Source organism: Oryctolagus cuniculus, chromosome 10 (genome assembly GCF_964237555.1).
Source record: "Oryctolagus cuniculus chromosome 10, mOryCun1.1, whole genome shotgun sequence".
NCBI classification, from domain to species: Eukaryota; Metazoa; Chordata; class Mammalia; order Lagomorpha; family Leporidae; genus Oryctolagus; species Oryctolagus cuniculus.
Genome location: NC_091441.1, coordinates 63,982,777 through 64,001,065, shown reverse-complemented (window position 1 = coordinate 64,001,065; position 18,289 = coordinate 63,982,777). Strand labels below are relative to the sequence as shown.

The following is an 18,289-nucleotide window of genomic DNA, read 5'->3' as shown; positions in this document are numbered from 1 at the left end:
ACACACAGCTCTTTAATGCAGAACAATCAGAACTGGGCCTGGTGAAGCTAGGAGCCAGGGACTCCACCTGGGTTTCCCATGTGGGAGGCAGGAAACCAGGAACTTACTTGGGCCATCATCCCCTGCCTCCCAGGGTGTACATGAGCAGGAAGCTGGATCAAAGGTGAAGGCAGGACTCAATCCCAATCACTCTGATATGGGATGCGGGCATTCCCAAGCAGTGTTTATTTAACCTTCTGTGCCACAATGCCCCTCCTGAATTCTGGACTTTGACACACTTAGGTTTTAAATTCTAGTGGGGTTCTGAACACACTACTTAGCATCTTTGGGTCTCAGTTTCGGCATCTGTAAAATGGGAGTAGTCGCTAGGGTTCACCCTAGAGCTAGATAGAACTAATGCAATGTCAGGCCCACAGAGGGTCCGTCAGGAGCCTTCCTCTGGAACGTCTTGTCCGCCTGAGACAACGAATCTGTTCCTGGCTGATTTATTCCTTTAGCTCTGAAACCCCCGAGCCCTGCTCGCCATGCCTCCAGCTGGGATCAGCACAGGATCAGAACTCCTCAGCAAGAACTCTCCACAGATGCATGTATCAACTAGCAATGGTGTAACAGTTCTGTAGTAGCCTCGCAGCACATAATCTTCTGGAGACACACACACACATACACACACACACGTGTGTGTGTGTGTGTGTGTAATGAGGCTCTCAGGATAACAAGTATATGGCGGCTCTGTTTGCCTATTCTAAGTTGAAAGTTCTTGAATTGGTTTTGATGAGTTTTTAGCGCCTCACTTGTGTTTGTGACTGTGATAGTCTCTGTTTTGCCTTCTGCGCCGTGGCTCACAGAGCACAAGCACAGAGAGTTAGGATGTGCATTGACTTACAAGTGAAGTCAGACACAATACGCTTTCTTGCAGTTTATACCAGTGAGATAGAAATCCTACTTCCTCTGTAAAACAGTATTCAAGTTTCTACCCTCAGGGCTGCCAGGTATAGCCAGGCAGGCCGTGCACCGTCCAATACATGTTCCAAATAACACCTGAAATGGTGGCGTCCACACTGATGTCTGATCTCCCCAAAGCCCTGGTGCACACACAGAGATATTTTTAAAAATCCTGGTTTTGTCCTGTGGAGAAGTCATGGGAAGTTATCAGAATAATCATGAAAGGTTTTACTTACAGTTAAAGCATAGTCTTCTTTCTTAATCTCCAATTTCTTAAATTTACTTCTTTTTGGAGCCTCTGTAACCATTTCTGAATAAGATATTTCAAAGGACAGCTCTTCAGTCTCTGGAGGAATGTTCTTTCCCAGATAACCACCATCTAAAAAACAGTACATAGTGCGGTCAGCCCCTGCCATCTAGGGTGAATGACGTGCCAAACATTGATAACTTAACCCACAGACATGTTACAATGTTTACATCCAAAAAGCAGATTCACCCAGAGGGGTTCAGGGAAGCAGTATTTTGTTGTCATCAGACTTCTGTGGGAGCAAATTTACATCTTCATTATTCAAAGAAACTTTACTTAACCTGACTTTTCAACTTTATATTTTTATATTTCATGAGAGTTGTGGAGAACTATTTAAGCAAAGTCCAAGACAGGGTATTTCTATATATTCTTACAACATTAAAATTGAGCCCAGCTAGACTCAATGTCATTGTTATTGGGAAACCAGAAGTTTAAAACAGAGGGAGAAGGGGTAGAGAAGGTCCCACTAGAATGTCTCTTGTTCCTCTTAAGATTTGTTCAAACTCAATTTGGACTTCACTGTTGGATCTGTTCAGACAAATTAATCTGAATTTCTGGAATTAGATATTTTTAGCTATCCTTATATAAGAAACACTAAGAATAGGTAAATGAGCTACAATTAATGCTTCCTATAAATACTTTTCTTGAGCTAATTTGCAAATTAAGACAAAAGATTCTTAAAGCAAAACCAAATGAGCCCATGAATCACTTGAGCAATCCCAACTCTGACTTCTGAGTGAGACATTGGCTTGTTTTCTCGGTTCATTGCCTGGAAAGGCTGTCCCTGTGCAAAGTGAAGACTTTCCGGACTAGCAAAGCAACTCATTATCTTCTTCCCTCTTCTACAGGCACTGACCACATACAGGACAACAGTCAGAGTCCAAGGAACAAAAGGCAGAATCAATAGCCAAATAAATGTTACATTAAAAGTTAGGTGGAGAAATTTATAAGCCACCAGACTTAAAAATCCTGATTAGTAAAACTAACTGAAAACATAACAAATGGATGCAGCTAAAATTTAGGAAACAGCAAAAAGAGTTACACTTTTCACTTGCACAGAGGGATTGCACTCAAAACAGAGCAAGAGCAACCACAAAATAGTAGTCTAAGTTCTTGAGGATCTATGGATAGACTGGAGAGCAGAGGTTAAACAAGCCAAGGCTCCAGGCCACAGGAGCCCTCCCTCCATGCAGATGTCCATCTTGAGTGGCATGACCTGAAATTACACCATGGCAGTAAAACAGAATGCTGTGGACTTACTTCTGGCAAATCCCTTGTCTTTGATATTTTTTCTTGTATCAGCTTTACTGAGATACAATGTACATGCCATAGAATTCGGGGATTTGAAGTATACCAGTCAATAGTTTTTATATATTCACAGAGCCACACAATGATCACCCAGATCAGTTTCAGAACCCTGAGTTCTTCAATTTTTTTTTTTTTTTTTGGACAGGCAGAGTTAGACAGTGAGAGAGAGAGAGAGAGAGACAGAGAGAAAGGTCTTCTTTCCGTTGGTTCACCTCCCAAATGGCTGCTACGGCTGGCGCACTGTGCCGATCCGAAGCCAGGAGCCAGGTGCTTCCTCTTGGTCTCCCATGCAGGTGCAGGCCTCAAGCACTTGGGCCATCCTCCACTACCTTCCCGGGCCACAGCAGAGAGTTGGACTGGAAGAGGAGCAGCCGGGACAGAATCCAGCGCCCCAGCTGGGACTAGAACCAGGGGTACCGGCGCCACAGGCAGAGGATTAGCCTAGTGAGCCACAGCGCCGGCCGAGTTCTTTAATATTTTGAAGCTAACACTGAAAGTACTGATCCTGTTTTTCACAAGAAACAAGCACAAACTTTTGGGAAAACTTTGAGGAATCGCAAAAATGTGGCCTGAAGGAGCCTATTTTGTACCAAAGATTTGAACTTCCACACTGAGTCCATGTAGGGAGCCCACTTCTCAAGCCACAGAGGCACAGGTGAAAGCTAACCTTGTGGTTGTCTACCACAAGCTGCTCTGGTGTTGCATACACCTGAGCAACAACTGGGGCGTGGTGTGCTTCCTGGCCTGCTGGTGACTGGAGAGCAGACCCAGGCACTCCAGAAAGACGCCTCTACTCAAAGACACTACCCAGCCTGTAGTTTCTATATGATGCAAGGATTGTGAAGGCGGAAAAGATTCTGCTTCCAATCTGGCTCCATGAGTTAGTTCTGCGTGCTGTGCTAGAATGGAGTGATTGGAGGCAGGTGGGAGGAGCGAGTGTGCAAGTGATGGAATCAGAATGGGGAGGAAGCATGGTCGCATCCTGCTTGTAGACATTCACCGCTAATGGTACTGAGTGCATGGAGGCCAGGAGACACAGCTTTGGTGCAGGAGGAGGCTACGTCACTCACCACTCACTGCGGTCTGCAGCGACTGTCCCGGGCCTGCAGATCCATTGGAATGAACTGGTATGTCAGGGATCGCCTCAAGTATAGACTGCCAAGCAAGGGGAAGAGAGCACAAAACATTTTACCACGAATCACATTCATGGAACCCCATATTTTCATCTGATTTATGCTGTGCAGAACAAGAGTGCTTTTCACAGGAAGCATTTCTTGATTTTGTAAAGGACCTGCATCGGATTTCCTTTGTTTCTGCATTCAGTGGAGACACGTACAGCTCCCACAGGTTTCTCAAAAGGGAATTCGTCCAAGTCTGGATCACTCCTCCTTCTTAGCTCTTACATACTGACTGCTTGTTACTTTGCCAAAGCATACAAAATGTAAAGTTTGATGTCAAATCCTTTGGTAATTATAATTTATTAATCAAGATGCATTTTAACTATATTATTTTAACATAAAATTAATGTATTAATAGTCCCAATTCAAAATACAGAGCAAATATAGCAAATACAAGCAAACAATTATCTTTTCCTTTGAGTCATCCCTCCCCCCCCCTTTTTTTTTAAAGATTTACTTATTTATTTGAAAGAGAAGGAGACACAGAACGTCTTTCATTCACTCATTCACTCCCCAGATGCTGGCAACAGTCAGGGCTGGGCCAGAATGAAGCCAGGAACTTCATCTGGGTCTCCCACTTGGTGGTGCTAACAACTCTATTCCTCGGCCATCATCTGCCACCTCCCAGGCATAGCAAGAGGCTGTAGGGGAAGTCATGGCGCCAAGACTTGAACCGGGCACTCTGTTATGGAATGTGGGCATCTCATGTGGCAACTTAAGGAGCTGTGCCACAAAATGTTGCCCAGTTTCCCCTCTTCACTAACTGGGTACTTTCCTGCCATAGCCCTCAGCTCCACTGCGATAGTATCAGAAGTTGAGAATCTATCTTCGCAGAGTCCTGCCCAGCATGCTACTTACTGCTCAGGTCTGGTTGAGTACTAATAAAAAAGTTATACACAAGTCCTACCAAAAATTTACCTGCACATCCCACACATTTTAATGTGGGAGTTATTATCTGACTGTGTGAGAGGCTGTGAATATCGCTGTTCCATCAAGAATCTTGTATATGCTATTCACACGTAAAATCTGCTCTTTATCCCCCAGGGCCTGATGTTGTTTCTTTTATCATATGTTTATTTAGCAATAACGGAACACCTGCTTCATAAAAGATCTTTTAACATGAGCTACAAATTGCACAAGGGAGTCTTGAATGCTGAGCCTGTGTTCCTCTTTATTCCTATTTTATTTCAAAGGAGATGATACACTTGTAATTGTCTATAGAGAACTAGTTATTAACACATAGATGTCCAAATAACGGAGGTGGTGAAGGAACGAAAACATCAAAGTCTAGGGCCTTCTACTCCACTGACCACCAGACTTTTGGTGCTGCTCAAAACCACACCACAGAATGAAGATTTCTCATACAAAAAATCGCTAAAAAAAAGGAAGTGGACAACTTTTCAGGGATTTTCTTCAGCTTACCAAAAAAGAAATGCTTTGTCAGACTTTGAAATAGCTCACCTCTTCGGGAGAGGACTTTTCTGAAGAGTGAGAGACTGTTGGCTCCTATTCATTTGGGGCTTGAAGTTGGAGGTGTGGGATGCTGAACCAACCCTAGTGAATGTCAGTTTCTCAATGTGCGGAGTGGAAGCGCCCACTGCTGAGCTGGTGTGCCTGGCCTCTAGCCCGCTGGCTGTACTCTACTCAGTACAGGGCTCCTGGGCATGTAAATCACCCTGGGACTTTCTTGAGGAAGCAGAAGTTGGAGTCCTAATTCCTGCTTTTGAGCTCCTTATATTGAGGATAGCAGAACAGTATTTGTGGAACATTACTAAAAGACAAATCACTGTTGAGAGCTAATACCCATGATGCAAGCTGACTAATTGCAAAGCACCAAAAAAGGAAGAAGCACCGCCCAGAAGGTTTTCCATACAGAGGTGGCTGAGCTTGCCCTACAACTCAAGGAAGCATGATGGAAGACACTTTCAAAAGGCAGAGGAGACAGGCAAAGCATTCAGGTCAGAAACGCAAACAGACATTGCAAGTACAGAGATATCTGGAGCATTTCAGTACAAGAGACTGGCATGTCAGGAATTGACTCACGATATTAGAAAAATACAGGAAACCAATTACTCAAGAGAGTAAGTTCAACTTATGGAAGCTGGAGAAGGCCAGGCAGAGACACTGAGACTTCGAACTGTAAGGGTTAGAAACAGAACAGAGCAAAACAAAAGACCCCTCTTGGGTTAAAGCAGGACCAAGTTCTGGGCTCCTGGCTTTGGCCTGGCCCAGCCCCAAGGGAGTGAGCTGGGGAATGTGCCATCAAATGGAAGATTTCTCTATCTCCCTTTCAAAGAAATAAAATACATCTTTAAAAATAAACTTTATTAATGAAAAAAACTATTGATAGAATAAACTATTTACAGTTCTGATTTAGCACAAAAGATGCAAATTTGAGGAATAAAATTTGCAATATTGAGGCTGGCATTGTGGCAAGTGGGTTAGCCACTGTCTGTGATGTCATCATCCCAGTTGAGTATCAGTACAAATGCAGGCTGCTCCACTTCTGATCCAGCTCCCTGCTAATGTGCCTGGGAAAGCAGTGGATGATGGCCCAAGTGCTTGGGCCCCTGCCACTTACCTGGGAGTCCTGGATGGAATTCCAGGCTCTTGGCTTTGGTTGGGCCCAGACCTAGCTGTTGCAGCCATTTGGGGAGTGAACCAGCAGATGAAAGAGCTGTCTCTCCCTCTCATTCTGCCTTTCAAATTAATAAACTTTTTTTAAAAAATGAAAAAATGCAATATGTGGCTACTTCAAAAAGTTCATGGAAATATGGAATTAAAAGACAAGTTTATTTTGGTGCAAAAAGTTTTGGAATTGCTGTATAGTTTTTTATCATACATATTACATCATACACATTTTCCATGAAATTGTTGAAGACCCTTTATATTTGCCTCCACAGACAATTTAGAAGCTACACATGTAAATAAATGTATATGTATATATGTACATATACATATAAATTTATAAAAATCAGTTTTGAAATGCTCAATGAATTACATGGCTTCATAGAACACGCAGACATTACCAGCATTAATATGTATCCAATGAAAAAATAACCAATGTTTCATGCCTACAATGATATTAGACCTAGGAGACCTTACAAACAAATTATATCATAAATGCACTTACACTAAATTGTAGATATGCATAGATATATATCATATATATTTACATTATAGTTTATTAAGTGACTCAAAAATCTTGTAAAGTATTCAAAGTTCTCACCATATTTACATAAAGGTTAACTTAACACTGCTAAAAACTCTAAATGAGTATGTATATAGAATAATCCCTTGCTAGAATAGACATTAAAATTCTAAAACAGTAAACAAAATCCTGCAGCATAATAAAAAAAAAGGATGATACAACAGGCAGGGTTCATCTAAGCAATTATAATGTGATATTAGAAAAATCTATCAGTGTAATTTCCTAAAGTGATTGATTAAAGAAAGAAAATAATATATTCATTTAATAGATACTGGACAATCATTTGATATACTTCAACCTCTATTCCTGATTAAAGCAATTACAAGGCTCAACAACCTAGAACAAACATTCTACTTAATGACGAAATATTAGAATTATTGACAAAAATCAAGAACTTATCAAAGGTTCCCCCAAATTATAAATCAATGTTACAAGTTATTATGATTAGTCAATTAATACAAGAGAAATAATTAAGATGAACAGTTATAGTAAAGATAGAGTAAATAAAACTAGAGTATATGCAAGTGCTATCTACCAAAATCACAAAATAAAATGAAAAAATTCTTAGTTTTAAAGTTGTATAAAGGGGCCAGAAACACCCTGAAAGAAACACATTGTTCCAGCTGGTGCCGCGCCTCACTAGGCTAATCCTCCGCCTGTGGCGCCGGCACTCTGGGTTCTAGTCCTGATTGGGTGCCGGATTCTGTCCCAGTTGCTCCTCTTCCAGTCCAGCTCTCTGCTGTGGCCCAGGAAGGCAGTGGAGGATGACCCAAGTGCTTGGGTCCTGCACCCGCATGGGAGACCAGGAGGAAGCACCTGGCTCCTGGCTTCGGATTGGCGCAGTGTGCCGGCCGTAGCGGCCATTTGGGGGGTGAACCAACGGAAGGAAGACGTTTCTCTCTGTCTCTCTCTCTCTCTCTCTCTCTCTCTCACTGTCTAACTCTGCCTGTCAAAAAAAAAAAAAAAAGTCGCATCAAGGAAGCTACGTAGGACAGTGTTGTGAGAAACAAAAATAACTACTTTCCTTGCATCTCTGCAAAATAAGCTAGAAAATACCATAGAAAACCCTCCTACTTAAAATACCAATGCAAACTGTTATGTTCCCAGCAATTAACTTATGAAGAAATGTGTAACACTTAAAGAAATAAAGTTATAAAATTTTATTGAAAGATAGAGGACACAAATAAATATTATGGCAGAGTCATTGTTACTCAATGGGAAGACTTAATGTTTTAATATATGAATTCTATCCTTGACATTAATATCTAAATTAAATTCTTAATAAGGCCCTAATAAGATTTTTAAGGGTGACTTAGTCTTTTTTCTAAGTTAATCTGAAAAAAAAAACTTCCAAGTATAGAAAAAAAATTTTGATGAAAGTGAACCTAATCTTTCTTTCTTTATTTATTTACATGCATTTCATAAATACAACTTAGGAACATAGCAATTCTTCCCACTGTACCCACCCTCCCACCCACTCTCCCATCCTTCTTCCTCCTCTCTCTCCTATTCCCAGTTTTATTTTTTTTACTAATATCTATTGTCAATTAACTTTATACACAGTAGATTAACTCTATTCTAGGTAAAGAGTTCAACAATTTGTATGAGAAAGAAAAGGAAAAAAATCAAAACAAACAACAACCAAAAAAAACACGTTCCTCAACAGTCCAAACAAGGGCTGTTCAAATTCATTGCATCTCGAAGTTAATTTTGCTTCTTTTTTAACATTCTTTTTTTTCCCAGAAACTTAATTATCTTTTAAGAAGAACTCAAGAATGATGCATCTTTTGCAAGCACTTAGACGTAACTATAACTTATGAGACATGAGAGTATCCTGCACTTAATACACTAAAAGGAAATGATTTTTTGAGAACAGGTTTTACTATTAACTCTCATAATACAACTCTTTGAGGACAGGGGTCCTGCATGAGAAGCTAGTGCACAGTGACTCCTGTTGTTAACAATTAATACTTTTATGTATGTCGTCAGTGATCACCCAAGGCTCTTGACATGAGCTGCCTGGGCTATGGAAGCCTTTTGAATCCACAAAATCCTTCAGTATTTAGACAAGACCAAAAGCAAGGTGTAACTCTCCTCCCTTCAGAGAAAAGTACATCCTTCTTTTATAGCCACTTCTTTCTACTAGGGTCTCACCCACAGAGGTCCTTTCTGTAGGACACTTTTTGCCATAGGGTTTCAGCTTTCCATGCCTGAAATGCTCTCATGGGCTTTTCAGCCACGTTAACAAATCCCTCCTCACTGATACATGTGAAGAATGTTCTTGGACTTTTAGCCACAGCAGTAGGAATTCACGAAGTCTTCCTTCCAACTGCAATCTTTTCATTTCCAAGGGTTGAGTTTGCTTCTTCCTCATTTTTATGAAGTTGATCAACCTCCTGGCAGCTGTGGTTTCTTTGCAGCCTTAGTTCAAGGATTTTTTAAAAATCTGCTTCCTACATTAGTTGCAGCTTTTGCCTTGAAATGAAATCACATTGATAGGTGAGGACTTACCCTGGAGCCGTTCCTGGGAACTGCAAAACTCCCTTCTTCATCCTGGGCTCCATCGGACAGGGTGGTACTGTTGAGAGAAGCATCATCTGGCTAAATGGAAAAATAAAAGTACCATTCTTATTCAGGAAGAGACTTTCTAACGTACTGCCTATTCCACTATGTGTGCACACTGAGATGCCTGTGGCCTTATGTACAACATTGCCACTGCCTGTGCATAGACGATAGTATCCAGCCTCATGCAGCTCTGTTGTGAGCCACTGAGATGCCGGCCATCACAGACACTGGCCTCTATGTCAGACATTGCTCTGTACTGTCACAAACTCCATTAGTCTTTTTTTTTTTTTTTTGACAGGCAGAGTGGACAGTGAGAGAGGAGAGAGAGAGACAGAGAGAAAGGTCTTCCTTTGCGTTGGTTCACCCTCCAATGGTCGCCGCGGCCGGCGTGCTGCGGCCGGCGCACCGCGCTGATCCGATGGCAGGAGCCAGGAGCCAGGTGCTTTTCCTGGTCTCCCATGGGGTGCAGGGCCCAAGCACCTGGGCCATCCTCCACTGCACTCCCTGGCCACAGCAGAGAGCTGGCCTGGAAGAGGGGCAACCGGGACAGAATCCGGCGCCCCAACTGGGACTAGAACCCAGTGTGCCGGCGCTGCTAGGCGGAGGATTAGCCTAGTGAGCCGCGGCGCTGGCCCATCCATTAGTCTTAATAACACCTTGGATTAATACTAGGAAGCTTGTTTTTAAATTAAAAAAAAAAAAAACACCCTGATTTCCAGTTTGTTTGCAGCAAGGAAAGCTAAGAGTGATGAGTGTGGTCAACAAGGTGTAAGAGAGGTCTTACCAAGAATGCTTCCAGGAAAACCCCAGCTTCTCAGTAAAAACAGTAAGGTCAGCTGACTCACATCAGGACAGGGCCATGGATGGATGACAGCCTGGAGTTGCTGCACCTTGCACAAATAAGGATGGTGGGTGCTACGAAGGATGGCAGAGACAGAAGGTTTGGGTCCCTGCCAACATGCAGCTGCCACATCAGATCGGGACCAGTTCAACTGAGCATCTCCAGGGGAAGCAACACAGCTCCTACTTTTTTTTTTTTTTTTTAAGCAAAAGAGATTTATGTATTTATTTGAAAGCCAGCTAGAGAAAGAGAAAGGGAGATAGAGAAATCTTTCATCTGTTACTTCACTCCCCAAATGGCCAGAACAGAGCCAGTACTGGGCCAGGCTGAAGTCAGGAGCCAGGAACTCCATTTGGGCTTCCCACTCGGGTGGCACGGGGCTAAGTACTTGGGCCATCTTCTGCTGCTTTCCCGGGTGCATTAGCAGGGAACTGGATTGGAAGCAGAGCAGCCAGAATGCAAACTTGTACTCATACAGTCCCTACTGCCCTAATAGTTCCTAGTTTTTAATTACATGCAGCCACAAGCAATTTTAACTCATCTAATCTTAACATTTCTAGCAGATTCTACAATTGCCTTTCATAATGAATAGAATTCAGTAGCAAAATTTATTTATAAATCTAGAATTAAGATTTTGTTGTTGTTGTAGCATACAATGATACTACTGAAATTAGTTTTCTTTAGCAAAGGAAATGTATTACAAAATTGAATATATCTGATTCTCAGAGAAATATGCAGTAGTTTATCTTCTTAAAACACTACCATTCTTCATTTGATTTGACTGTATCTTCTCAATTTTCTATAGACAGATGTAGTGATTTATAGAATGAATAAGGAGGTGGTAAACCTTTGTTACAGCAGTTAGGATGTGGCTCAGGATGCTCACGTTCCCTATCACAGTGCTTGAGTTTGAGTCCTGGTTCTGCATCCTTTCCAGTTTCCTGCTGGTGCCACCGTGCAGTGCAGCAGGTGATGGCTCAAGTGCTTGGGTCCTGTTACCCATGTGCTAGACCTGGATGGAGTTCTGGGATCCTGGCTTCAGCTAGGCCCATCCCTGGCTGTTGCAGACATTTGGGGAGTGAATCAGCAAGCAGAAGGTCTTTCTCTCTATCCCTTTGAAATTAATAAGAATTAAAAATTTTAATGAATAAAGCTTTTTTTTAAAAAAAAATCAAATGTAATACAGGAACTAGAAAAAGAATTTAAGTGAAGATGATTAACTGTCAATTATTTTCCACCTCTCCTACCCCAAATCACTACAACTGGAAGAAAAAAATACATATTATACATATTTTCAAAGGAACAAATTTTTAAAATGATTTACTTACTTATTTGAAAGGCAGAGTGACAGAGACAGACTCAGAGAAATAGAGATATTCCATCCACTGGTTTACTCCCTAAATACCTACAACAGCGGGGGCTGGGTAAGAGGGAAGCCAGAAGCCAGAAACTCTATCTAGGTTTCCCACAAGGGTGGCAAGAACCCAAGTTCCTGGGCTATCATCTGCTGCCTCCCAGGCACATTAGCAGGAAGCTGGATAAGAAGGAAAGTAGCTGGGAATCAAAGTCAGCATTCTGATGTGGGTTGTGGGTACCCAAGGTGCACCTTAACCTGCTGCACCACAGCACCCATGCCTAAACAAACATTTTTAACAGCACTAGAAACCAGCAAAGAATTCCATAGCATGCCAATGGAGACATCTATAGATGTAAAGCAAATCAGATGTGTTTGGTGGGATAAAAATTTCTACTGAAAAGCAGTATAAACAATTTCTAGAGAGGGGAAGTATGGGGAGCAACTCGGACTAGACTAAGTTACTGGAATTAAGACTTATTCTATGCATCTGCTCTCCCACAATATGGCGCTGGGAGAGGAGTAAAAACAACTTTTACACAGCTGCCTCCAGTTCAACCAGTAACCTGCAGGAGCTGATCCCGCTCCTGATTGGAGGAGAGCAGCGTACTCGGCGTGTGGGTAGCAGAGTTGGGATTGGTGGAAGAGGACTATAAAGGAGGAGAGAGACAACATGCACCAGGAACATCTAAGGGGAACATCCGAATAACACCTGAGCAGCCCCCGAGAGAGCCGGCCGGCGGTGTGCCGCTCCCCCACGGAAGTGGGGAAAGTGGCAGGGGGAACCGCCCTTCCACGGAGGTGGAAGGGACGGTAGCCAACCCGGGAAGAACCAGCAGCAAACCCGGGGAGGGCCGAGCAGACAAAAGAACAGCGCAGGGCCCTGTGTCGTTCCTCCGTGAAGAGGGGGAGCGACAGGGAAGCAGAAAACAAATAGTATAGAATGAACAAGAAGGAAGGAGCCACAAATAGTTAAGCAGTGTTTACAGAGATGGAAGTCAGGTGGGCCTCTCCCCACTTAAATAGTGCTATACAGCCCCTTATATACTTATAGGCAAAGTCCCAAGAAATGCAATATAAATAAAGTCAACTAAGTGGCTAGGGGCTGGGCAGGTTCCTAACGTGAGTACAGGGGTTTAAGGGACAAGGAATTCCAAAGGAAGAACGAAACCAAAGTCAGCTTTGTCCGGAAGCAACAAACCAGAGTTTAGGGAGAGTGTATACTAACCAGTCCAGTACCTCTGTACACCTTAATGTTAAGCACAGCCCACTCACAATATTGGCTTTTTTTTTGCAATTTTTATTTTTTTACAGGCAGAGTGGACAGTGAGAGAGAGAGACAGAGAGAAAGGTCTTCCTTTGCCGTTGGTTCACCCTCCAATGGCCGCCGCGGCAAGCGCAACCAGGACAGAATCCGGCGCCCCGACCGGGACTAGAACCCAGTGTGCCGGCGCCGCAAGGTGGAGGATTAGCCTAGTGAGCTGCGGCGCCGGCGAATATTGGCTTTTTGGAAACACAGATCTATTCAAATCTATTCAACTGAAAGGAACTACACAACAGTTTCCTATAGGAATCAAGTGAAAAACTAATTAAGGCGCTGCCTTAGCTCACTAGGCTAACACCGGGTTCTAGTCCCATTCAGGGTGCCGGATTCTGTCCCAGTTGCCCCTCTTCCTGCCCAGCTCTTTGCTGTGGCCCGGGAGTGCAGTGGAGGATGGCCCAAGTGCTTGGGCCCTGCACCCGCATGGGAGACCGGGAGAAGCATCTGGCTCCTGGCTTTGGATCAGCGCGGTGCGCCGGCCGCTGCGGCCATTGGGGGGTGAACCAACGGAAAAGGAAGACCTTTCTCTCTGTCTCTCTCTCTCACTGTCCACTCTGCCTGTCAAAAAATAAAAATAAAAAAATAAAAAAGATTCAGCTGTGCAAAAACTTTAGGGGCCCAAAGAGCTGGAGTCCCCTGCAACTGTGCTGGTATTTTCTGCTTTGGGGAACATCTTTCACATTAGGTTTCATCAGGTGGAGTCCTTGAGTGTGTCCCATCACATTCCTCTGTTGTGATGGGGCTTTGATAGACATGGGGAGTAGCGCTGGAAGAGAGGCTAGGGAGCTGGACAGGAAGACCATGAGGTTTGGTGGTCTTGTTCGGAAGTAATCGCTCACATCTAATCATGGGCTTTAGTTAATAACATGTCGTTACTGATTCATTAATTTTTTAAACTTGCCTTTTAACTCCATTTCTACATGGACTATTATTTTTAAGTTTTTATTAATTTTTATTTTTATTTGAAAGAGAGAGAGAGAGACACAGACATAAAGAGATCCAGAGATCTTCCAACTGTTGATTCATTCCCCAAATGCCTGCAATAGCTAAGGCCAGGCCAGGCTGAAGCCAGGAGATTGGACCTCAGTCTGAGTCCCTCTGTAGGAGACAGGGACCAGGGACCAAGGTACTTGATGTTTCCCAGGGGGCACCTCCACAGCTGGAATTGGTAATGGAATCTGGGCCTGATAAAAAGAGACAAGATGAATAATATAATAATGACCAAGAAAAAATCTACTAATCTTGGGCACAAAGTTGAAGAAGTGTGGAGCAAAGGAGAAACAGATTAGTATGAGAAAAAAAAAACAGACAATAAAGTTCAATTTTAGCAAAGTAACATACATCTAATATGTGTTCTAGAAAGGTGGCACATAGAAAATGGGGAGAAGACATAATTTAAGATATAATAGAAGAAAATGTTCAGGAATTGAAGAGAATAAAAAAAGGTCTCAGAGGAACAGGACTGAGTGTTGACCAAAATGAATTAAATAAAGAGAAAATCCCTGTGAAAGTTTACAACTCCTGCAACACACACAAAAAAGTAAAAATTCATAAGGTTTAAGAAGTTGCACAGTATAAGTGAAAAAGTGAAGCTTATTTATGAAGTAGAGAAGCAACTCAAGCAAGAAAAGCAATAAAATCATAATGTCATATGAGAGTATAAAAATCTATCAATGAAAATAAGAGAGATTCGGGTTGGGCACTTGGTAATAACACTCAAAATCATTGTTAGGACTCCCACTATTCCATATTAGAGTGACTGAGTTTGATTCCTGGCCCAGCTCCCTGCCAACATAGACCTTGGAAGGGTAGTTGGGCTCCTTCCACCCATACAGGAGACCTGCAATGTGTTCCCAGTTCCCAGCTTTGGCCAGCCCCGTCATGGCCACAATGGGCATTTGGGGAGTGAATCAGCAGATGGGAGATCTGTGTGTGTGTGTGTGTGTGTGTGTATGTGTATGTATATGAACTTGTCTGTCTCTTAAATGGAATCAGACAGACATTGTATGCAGGCTATTTATTAAAAAAAAATCAGTTAACCAGAAGACTGGCTATGTACTCTATAGAATACTACACAGCATTAAAAAAAATGAAATTCAGTCATTTGCAACAAAATGGAGGAATCTGGAAAACATCCTGTTGAGTGAAATAAGCAAGTCTCAAAGGGACAAATATCATATGCTCTCCCTGATTGGTACAACTAACTGAGCACTTAAAAGGAAACCTGTAGAAGTGAAATGGACACTATGAGAAACAATGACTTGATCAGCCCTTGTTCTGATTGTCAAGGAACAGCTTACTATTTTATTCTTTTTAGTATTTTCTTTTTCTACTTAATACCATTGGTTGAACTCTTTAATTAATGCACAATTATTCTTAGAAGTTTAAATCCAACTGAAAATTGATCCCTGTTAAAAATAAGAGTGGGAGGGCCAGTGCCGTGGCTCACTTGGCTAATCCTCTGCCTACAGCACCGGCACCCGGAGTTCTAGTCCCGGTTGGGGTGCTGGGTACTAGTCTCAGTTGCTCCTCTTCCAGTCCACCTCTCTTTTGTGGCCCAGAAGGGCAGTGAAGGATGGCCCAAGTGCTTGGGTCTCTGCACCTGCATGGGAGACTGGGAGGAAACACCCAGCTCCTGGCTTTGGATCTGTGCAGCACCAGCCGTAGTGGCCATTAGGGGAGTGAACCAATGGAAGGAAGACCTTTCTCTCTGTCTCTCTCTCACTGTCTATAACTCTCTCTCTTTTTCTCTCTCTCACTGTCTAACTCTGCCTGTCCAAAAAAAAAAAAAAAAAAGAGTGGGGATAAGAGAGGGAGGAGATATACAGTTTGGCACATGCTCACTCGGACTTTTCCCTAATAATAAATCTAGAAATGTGCCATGGGACCCTAAATCCCATTAAGTTGGCAGGTACCAATGCCATCTTTCTAGTTAAAGTGATCAGTTTAAGTTCATAATTTATTATAAAATAGGATAAAGTGTCAAAGGGATCACAGAAATAAGACCAATGTCTGCTAATAATAATTGAGAGAATTAAAAAGGAGAGAACGATCCAATATGGGAAGCAGGATACACAACAGACTCATAGAATGGCAGATGCCCTAAAGAGTACTCTGGCCTCAGAATCAGCCCTTAAGGCATTTGGATCCAGCTAAAAAGCTCATGAGAATTTCTCAGGTATGGAAAGCCAAGACACTGTGGCAAAACAACAACAACAAAAATGGCCTAAATGAAAGATCTCTGTGAGTGAGATCCCAGTGGAAAGAACGGGCCATCAAAGAAGGAGGTACCTTTCTCTGAAGGGAGGACAGAACTTCCACTTTGATTATGGCCTTGTCTAAATAAGCTCGGAGTCTGTGAACTCAAGAGGCTTCCATAGCCTTGGCAGCTCATGACAAGAGCCTCAGGTGATTACTGATATTATAAATAAGAGTGTCAATTGTTAAATCAACAACAGGAGTCCCTGTAATTTCTTTCTCTTGCCTAATGGCTCCAGCTAAAACTTCCAGTACTATATTGAATAGCAGTGGTGAGACTGGGCATCCCTGTCTGGTACCAATGGAAATGCTTCCAACTTTTCCTCATTCAATACGATGCTGGCCGTTGGTTTTTATAAATTGCCTTGTGTTCAGGAATGTTCCTTCTATACCCAATTTGCTTAGAGTTTTCATCATGAAAGGGTGTTGTATTTTATCAAATGCTTTCTCTGCTTCTATTGAGATAAACCACACGGTTTTTCTTCTGCAGTCTGTTAATGTGGTGTATCACAATGATTGATTTGTGAACATTGAAACATCCCTGCATACCAGGGATAAATCCCACTTGGTCTGGGTGGATGATCTTTCTGATGTGTTGTTGCATTCTTTTGGCCAGAATTTTATTGAGGATTTTTGCGTCTATGTTCATTAGGGAAATTGGTTTGTAAATCTCTTTCTCTGCTGCATCTCTTTCAGGTTTAGGAATTAAGGTGATGCTGGCTTCACAGAAAGAATTTGGTAGGATTCCCTCTCTTTCAGTTGTTCTGAATAGTTTGAGAAGAATTGGAGTTAGTTCTTCTTTAAATGTCTGATAGAATTCAGCAGTGAATCCATCCGGTCCTGAGCTTTTTTTTGTTTGGAGGGCCTTTATTACTGAATCAATTTCTGACTCGGTTATGGGTATGTTTAGGTTTTCTATGTCTTCATGGTTCAATTTAGGTAGGTTGTATGTGTCCAGGAATCTATCCATTTCTGATGGGTTTCCTTGTTTGCTGGCATACAAGTCCTTGTAGTAATTTCTGAAGACTTTTTATTTCTGTGGTGTCTGTTGTTTCATTCCCTTTTCCATCTCTGATTTTATTGATTTGGGTCTTCTCTCTCCTTTTTTCAGTTATTTGGGCCAATGGTGCGTCAATTTTCTTTAAATTGGGAAGGAAGAAGTCAAACTATCCCTCTTTGCAGACGATATGATTCTTTATTTAGGGGATCCAAAGAACTCTACTAAGAGACTATTGGAACTCATAGAAAAGTTTGGCAAAGTAGCAGGATATAAAATCAATGCACAAAAATCAACAGCCTTTGTATGCACAGACAATGCCATGGCTGAGAAAAAACTCAAAAAACAATCCCATTCACAATAGCTACAAAAACAAATACCTTGGAATAAACTTAACCAAGGATGTCAAAGAGCTCTATGATGAGAATTACAAAATCTTAAAGAAAGAAATAGAAGAGGATACCACAAAATGGAAAAATCTTCCATGCTCATGGATTGGAAGAATCAACATCATCAAAATGTCCATTCTCCCAAAAGCAATTTATACATTCAATGCGATACCAATCAAAATACTGAAGACATTCTTCTCAGATCTGGAAAAAAAATCATGCTGAAATTCATTTGGAGGCACAGGAGACCTTGAATAGCTAAAGCAATACTGTACAACAAAAACAAAGCTGGAGGCATGACAATACTAGATTTCAAGACTTACTACAGGGCAGTTGTAATCAAAACAACATGGTACTGGTACAGAAACAGATGGATAGACCAATGGAACAGAATAGAAACACCAGAAATCAACCCAAACATCTACAGCCAACTTATATTTGATCAATGATCTAAAACCAATTCCTGGAGCAAGGACAGTCTATTCAAAAAATGGTGCTGGAAAAACTGGATTTGCACTTGCAGAAGCATGACGCAAGACCCCTACCTTACACCTTATACAAAAATCCACTCAACATGGATTAAAGATCTAAGCCCATGACTCGACACCATCAAATTAT

At 42.1% G+C, this 18,289-nt stretch overlaps 1 protein-coding gene across 10 annotated transcripts in view; it reads right to left on the bottom strand.

Moving 5' to 3' along the window:
• Positions 1-18,289, bottom strand: part of ARHGAP28 (Rho GTPase activating protein 28) — a 216,530-nt gene that overhangs the window by 48,126 nt on the left and 150,115 nt on the right. For all 10 annotated transcript variants that reach the window (XM_070050446.1, XM_002713588.4, XM_070050445.1 and 7 more), the window contains 3 exons: positions 9,458-9,547; positions 3,628-3,712; positions 1,179-1,321 (listed from right to left, as the gene is read on the bottom strand). In XM_070050446.1, coding sequence (XP_069906547.1) covers positions 1,179-1,321; positions 3,628-3,712; positions 9,458-9,547 — 318 coding nt within the window. The remainder of the gene's footprint in view (positions 1-1,178; positions 1,322-3,627; positions 3,713-9,457; positions 9,548-18,289) is intronic.